The sequence below is a fragment of the Aphanomyces astaci genome (genome assembly GCF_000520075.1).
Source record: "Aphanomyces astaci strain APO3 unplaced genomic scaffold supercont1.89, whole genome shotgun sequence".
Lineage (NCBI taxonomy): Eukaryota > Oomycota > Saprolegniomycetes > Saprolegniales > Verrucalvaceae > Aphanomyces > Aphanomyces astaci.
In genome coordinates, this window is record NW_009798352.1 from 220,194 (window position 1) to 226,889 (window position 6,696).

The 6,696-nt window shown below is 48.7% G+C and overlaps 3 protein-coding genes across 3 annotated transcripts; all 3 read left to right on the forward strand.

Annotated features, from left to right (window-relative positions):
* Window positions 1-25: 25 nt before the first annotated feature.
* H257_16660 (hypothetical protein) lies at window positions 26-917 on the forward strand (the record flags this gene model as incomplete). Its single annotated transcript, XM_009845186.1, has 2 exons — window positions 26-373; window positions 837-917. 2 exons carry the CDS (start codon window positions 26-28, stop codon window positions 915-917), a joined length of 429 nt encoding a protein of 142 aa, XP_009843488.1.
* Window positions 918-4,157: 3,240 nt separating this feature from the next.
* Window positions 4,158-4,517, forward strand: H257_16661 (hypothetical protein; the record flags this gene model as incomplete). The annotated part of the gene is made up of 1 exon (XM_009845187.1): window positions 4,158-4,517. One exon carries the CDS (start codon window positions 4,158-4,160, stop codon window positions 4,515-4,517), a length of 360 nt encoding a protein of 119 aa, XP_009843489.1.
* A 162-nt stretch (window positions 4,518-4,679) lies between these two features.
* On the forward strand, window positions 4,680-5,940 carry H257_16662 (hypothetical protein; the record flags this gene model as incomplete). The annotated part of the gene is made up of 3 exons (XM_009845188.1): window positions 4,680-4,931; window positions 5,252-5,842; window positions 5,872-5,940. The coding sequence occupies 3 exons, from the start codon at window positions 4,680-4,682 to the stop codon at window positions 5,938-5,940; spliced, it is 912 nt and encodes a 303-aa protein (XP_009843490.1).
* Between the last annotated feature and the right edge of the window lie 756 nt (window positions 5,941-6,696).

Here is a 6,696-nt window from a genome sequence, read left to right on the forward strand (position 1 = left end):
CCCCATTTACACGCCCCTCGCTTGCATGGACGAGCCCACGATCGTGTTTCCCAACGGCTCCAACTCAACATACCTGTGTTGGCTGAGCCAGTTCCCGAGCTTCGACACCGACAGCCCCAACGCCCTTATCGACGAATGCAAAGGTGCGAACGATGGCAACTGCTTTCTCATTGGCAACGACCGACGAACATCGCCCACGCTCGGATTCGATTACTTTTTGACGTCGGCGAATCAACGAACCATTGCGCTTCCGCCACGACGAGGCTTTGAACCGGTGTGGAAGTCTGTGTACTTGGGTCATGACAACTTCGGGCTGTCCTTTTACCAAGAACGAACGTGTTTGGATGCGTACTGGGACGGCCCCGTGCTCAAGGTGCACCAGTGGGGGTGCGAATTCTACAACCGCAACCAATGGTGGCAATTCAATATGCATTCGGATCAGCAGCAGCTACTTAAACACGCTGTGCACACGGATTGGTGCCTCCAAACGAATGGTGTTGGAATTCACAATCACCCCCAAATGGTGAAGTGCAACAAGGCCATCCAAGAGCAACAACATCGAGTGTATTTTTAACTGGCCGTCATGGAACGAACGAAGTACTGTAGTACTAGTATTGTACTATTATTATTGATAGTATTAATAATACTGTAATAGTTAGTGCAGGACAACGACAAATACGGTAGCACTTCGCGAAGTAGTTATTACAGTGGTGCAAGTCAATGCTCGTTCTTGGGTTCGCCGGGCTTGCATGAAGGCCAAGAGAGACTCAGGTTGATGTACGATTGTCGGACAACCTGCACCTTGGATGTTGTGGTTTCGCTGGCTGCCCTTGTAGGCTTGCAATGCAGCCGCCACCCGATGCCAGTTCCGCACACAGCTGTACGAGACGCCAAGCGCGTCCGCCACCTTGCGGTAGGAGGAATCCTTCAGGAGCTCTAAGGCTTTCCGTTTAAGGGATATGGGGTATGTGTGCCGCCGAGCTAAGTTGGTACAAAGTGTATTGTCGCTGATGGGTGTGTCCGCGTCAAGCATGGAAGTGTGGTAAAACACAAACCGTACCTACTGTACTACTTCCTCGAAGTATTAATACTACACCACTTCCCGTTCAAGTTGAAATGAATTTCCAGTCAATGTGAAATGAACACGTTCGAAACACGACGATTTTCAAATCAACATGAATTTTCTAACATTCAACTTGAAACATACTTTGTTTCATATATATTCTGGTGTATGATTTGGAGGAAGGTGGGTGAGGGAGGGTAGACATGATGATTGAATCACTATTGTATACTGAAGGGTAGTATAATTCATCACCTTATGGTCACTATACTATAGTTGAAGTAAGTTTAACGATTCATTTTGATGTGAACATTTTTCATGTTGAGATGTGAAACTGCACTTGTGAAATCTTATAATATTTCTGCATTTCACATTGACTGGAAATTCATTTCAACTTGAACGGGAAGTGGTGTAGCAGTTGCTTTCGCGGTCTTTATATTTTTGCTTTGGCGCGGATTGTCATTTTGGCCAATTAAATTTGCTTATTTGAATTCTTCATGATGATTGGCTCTACGATGTATGTGTAATGAGAATCTTAAATTTCCCCGTTCTCTGTAATATCAACCAACCTGAAGTAATAAAGTTAAAGTTTACTAGTACCAGTACAGAGAAAGAGGGAATGGTACGCCTAACATGGGCTTCGACCTGATATGAAACGTGATTGCTTATGGGTTAGCGGACTGCGAAGTTCGATTGTTTTTGTAGCCAATCAGGGCAGTTTTTGTTGGAGGTTATTAAAATTTGCAATTGGATTGCCTTGGGAAATGGCATTGCTTGTGCTAGCGCTGTATCGGATGTGACGATGATCTAACTACAAGAGTATCAAATTGATTCCTCACTTAAACTACGTACGCGAAACGAAGATAGCACTTGCTTGACACAGTGGCGCAACGGTTAGTGCGACGGCATCCATGATGATAAAGGAAGGGACCCAGGTAGTGTCAAGCTTTTTTCAAAATTAATATAATTTACATAATTTAATATAATTTGCATACAACAACACAATTAGACATAGGCAACTTATTTAATTTTTCATATTTATATCCACAACAAATCATTGGCTGAAAAGTGCCTTTGGCATGCAGGACCATCAATGCGATGCATGAACACACCATTTACTCAGTGTTAGTAGGGACTGGGAGAGCTTTCTCAAAGCTCCTGCGAATATCTACTGGTGACACGCGGTCCCATGCCATGATGGCACGTTTCACTATTGCTAATCTCTTTTGACCAGCGGTAGGGGTGTCAAAGTCATCTCCATCTTCGCCGTCGATCATCTCTTCGGTCAGCCAAGCATCGCACAAGTAACGCTTGAATGGCGCCATCACCCCGACATCAAGTTGCTGGCAAATTGACGTGGCGTTGGGAGGAATGGGACAAAGCAGGCTTCCCAACTCCTCGTGGACAATACGATAGGAGTCATCGTTGAAGTTGTCGAGTAGGACAACGGAGTGGTCGGACAGATTGTTTGTAAGCAGCGTCCGCAGGTAATAGTTCCACACGGTGTTGTCCATCCACGCCTTCTTCTGCACAGCGTAGACATGGCCACGTGGAAATAGCGGCAGTTCAGACGTTTCGGCCGCCTGGAGCTCCACGGATGACAAAGAGGATTGGGAGCTTGTCGCCATTGGCACGTACGGTGAGAACGGCAGTCATTCGAGGAGAATGCTTCTCACCAGTCGATATCTTGGCATCACCCCCTCGAGCAGACCAAATGTACTTGGGTGGCATGTCATAGTGAAACCCAGTCTCATCCACATTGTAGATGGCTTCAGGACCAAACCCTCGGTACTCGCGGTTTGAATTCCTCTGCGAACTTGTCGCGCACCTCGACCAAGGCAGCTTGGCTTTGCTTGTTCTTCCCAGGCCGTTGACGTGAGAAGCCGTTTCGATGGCAGAACCGTTGAAGTAGGTTTAGCAGACTTTGGTATCCGGCGCCAGGCTTCTTCCGCGCAATGTAGGAGCGCAGCCAGTCCGCATGATGCCGCTTAATCCAGTTGACGATATGTGTTGTCGTCAGGGCTCTTTCTTGTTCACGCATTTCGTTCACGAACAGAACGAGTCCGTCTGGGTCGGGGAAGGTTTCGGGACGGCCACCAGGGACGATCTTCTTGCGCTTTTTGTTACCGTCGTAGGCCAGGATGTCCCATTTCTGGTCAATCCATGTTCGGATAGTTTCGACGTGGAATACCCAGTAGTTCAGACACCTTGTAGTCGACGAGGCCAGCTTCCACTAGTCCAAGTACTTCCTGCTTTGTTGCGACAGTGTAGCTGTTCTTTGGTGTACGCTGGGCTACCTGCATTGCGAAATCAAAGCTGACACTTGTGAGGGCAAGGTTGCAAGTCAATTTGAAAAATTTGCGCCGGCGGGATAATATTATTATTGTCCAATTATCTGCTCGAATTCGAGTACTCGGTATCTATTGGCTAAAAGGGGGACAACTGTTATCAAAACTTCGTTAGGCGTACCATTCCCTCTTTCTTTGTAACGTGATCGACCAGTGATGTGCCGATTTTTTTCTGTAAATAACGTATGACAGAAAACCCTTGCCGCTAGTGCTGCCATTTTCTCTGTGATTTTCTGAGGGCTGGCTCTTCCAAGCTACAGTGTATGAGAGCTTCGAAGCCATCAGAAAATCCCGAGTATTTGGCGCCATGGCACCAACCATAGCCACACAGTGTTACAAAATGTCCCCACTTTAAGCCGTCCAAATCACTGCCAACCGACCACTTTAAGCTGGAAAATCTCCTTCGATTTAGATATAACATCTTGGTTGAAGTATGGCACAGAGTTCCGGATAAAAGTGAATTGTAACTTGTACTTCGAAGTAACAGAAAACAGCTTGATTGAAAACTACTGTATCGGTATAAAATAGTACTACTACTGTACGTATTAATAGTACTCCACCTATTAATAGTACCTAAATATATTGATACATAGTAATCGAAACTAAAAAATTGAGCACAAACTTGGATCCGAACCGTGTACCTTGCGAAAGATAATCTGACGCTCATCCCACTGAGCTAATCCCCTACTTTTCTATTTGCCTCGTCCATCGTAGTCCACTAGAAACGTACCCTTTCCTATCGGTTGATCATGTCGAACGCTGCTCGCAATTCCACCGCCCCCAACCCACGCCCGCTGCTTGAACCCTCTGGGAACCACTCAGGAGACCTACTCCAAGGTCCCAATGAGTCCCATGGTTCCTGGAACTCACCTGCCTCGACTTTGCCATTGCCACCGACCGCCGCGCCGCCTGACGATGCCGACATGGCAGCCCACCCGTCCACTGGAGGAGATTGGCCTCCGCCTGGTCCTCAGCGCCTTCGGGCTCGGGCCAGCGAGCCTACATGTCTACCTGGACCGGTGGCTCCGTCGCGCACCACGCCGCTGCCGCCGTCGTTGCCTGTCGAGTTCGAAGATGGAAACTTCGATTTATCTGTTTGCGAGCTCTGATTTGGAATTTCAACCAATCAGTAATTGCGATTTGGGAAATTCCGAATTTAACGAACCAATTGGGAATTTTGACGTTGGTCGACCCCAGCCAATCGGTGATCAAAACGCAGGGATAATTCCTGGAATTTCCCCATTGGCCAGCACAACCGAAGTACAGTCGGCATGCCTGCACTTTCTGGACCTGCAGCCTCGAGCGGAGCTAACCGCAATTCACTGGACTACAATAAAGTCATTCGTGGGTTCACTGCTGCTGCTAAGCAGCACACCAAGGCTGCATTTGTCCCGCCCCCAGCAGACGCCATCGAAGCGATCCTATTGGAGCTCTCCAAGCCCAAAAAGGATCGCGTCGACATTCTCGCAACGATCAACCTGGCTAGGCCCTACACCCCTAAGGTGGCCATGGCTCGTTTCACGGTTGATACTGGTGATGCACTTTCTAACCAGTCGCACGAGGCAATTATGTCCTCGCTGTTTGCTAGTGCGCAAACAGACACGGTGAAATCGCTGCTTTCTGAGTTCGTCCAAGTCACTCGACTCGGACGTGGTGGAATTATGGTTTCAGTGACATCTTCAAATGCCCGCAAAGCACTTGGGGGACATACCTTGTCAATTATGGGCAAAAGTACCTCATCCCTGTGCAGGAGGAGCACCCATTGGACCCCCTCTGTTTCATGGACATTACTGGAGTCCGCGACAACTTTGATGCAACTAAATTCTACCACAAGCTGACCTAGCTCGGCGTCGATGTAGTTTACCACAGCCATCGTGCTGTCATTCCTGGGACTGGGTGCCACACGAACGCATGGCGTATCTATTTCTCGGACGCGGCTATCCCTGACCAACTGCGGATCAATGGAGAACCAATCAACCAAATTAAATACCAGCGATTCGACTACCGTGTGTACTTCAAAGTAACTAAAGGGACTCCATTCCATGGGATTAACGGAGTCTCGTCGCACTGTGTGGACATCGAAGTAAAGCGCCCACACGAGGAAGCACCGGACGATCAAACTGTTAACACCCCTGGCCCAAAATCGTCGGTAATTGGAAATGCCATAACGGTCACGTCAAAAAAGGCCAAAAAGGGCACCAAGCCTATGCAACCAAATAAAAACGTTGCGCTCACCGAGAGTATTACCTCAGAAATTCCGCCTCCACTTCGGCAATTCGATTCGACGCTTCAGCAGTCTATTCGACCCGAAAATTCCACCGGCGCTATCGGGCCAGTCACTAGCGAATACGAAAGCGTGTTCGAGGATGATGCGGAGGCTGGCATCGACACTGAGGACACATTCATGGACAACAATCAGTCCGTGGAAGTGGACGTACCGTACCAAGTGGTGCCGGGACGCAGGAAACGCAAGGAACCGACTCGCTCACCGCCAAAACCACTGGCGGAATATGCGACGCCGAATTTCTTTGACGTCCTTCGCGCCTACACTGGAGGATTTGACACCCTCCAATGGAGGAAAGACCAGGATATCGTCACAATGATTCCTACTTGGAGTCTACTAGGAGATATCTGGCGTGACTCGCAACCAATGCGTCACTACAATGCACCAAGTCCAGAGCACCCTAACATTCGACGTCGAATCGATGACACTGGAGCGACTACAAACGATTCTGGAAGAGTCAATCAAACAACTACATGCTGAGGAACTTGCGGACACGGATCGAACCTTTGCAGAGGCGGTCGCTGACAACCTCAGTGACCTATCTGAGCTCGTTCTTAAGGGCCAGGCCGACAGAGTGTGGACCCAGGTCCAAAACAAGCACCTATCAGTCAATGTGGCACTACATGCCATGGCGAAATCTCACCCTACACAACTGGAGTCAGTGATCCAATTGCATACATGGCAGCGATGGTTTGGAGCTTCCACGGGGCGGAAGTGCAATCATTCTCGGATACCTAAAAGCACTTCTATGGGAAATCGAAGCTTGGGTCTAGCCAATTGCAGAATCGCCGCGAGGAACTTCTCGCGGATGCTGTAAATGACGCAAGCGGTCCCGTGCCCCTCCCCCGGTTCCTAGTAGAGGATGCTCTCTCCCTCTTTGAACTATGGTTGAGTATCATGGCGCCTACCTTCTTCCAGAAGGATGCATGGTTGCTGTGCTTGACCGGGCAACCAGTAATCTGGCTTCCATCTGGTAGCGGCCGCCTCCTCACTCCAAACACTTT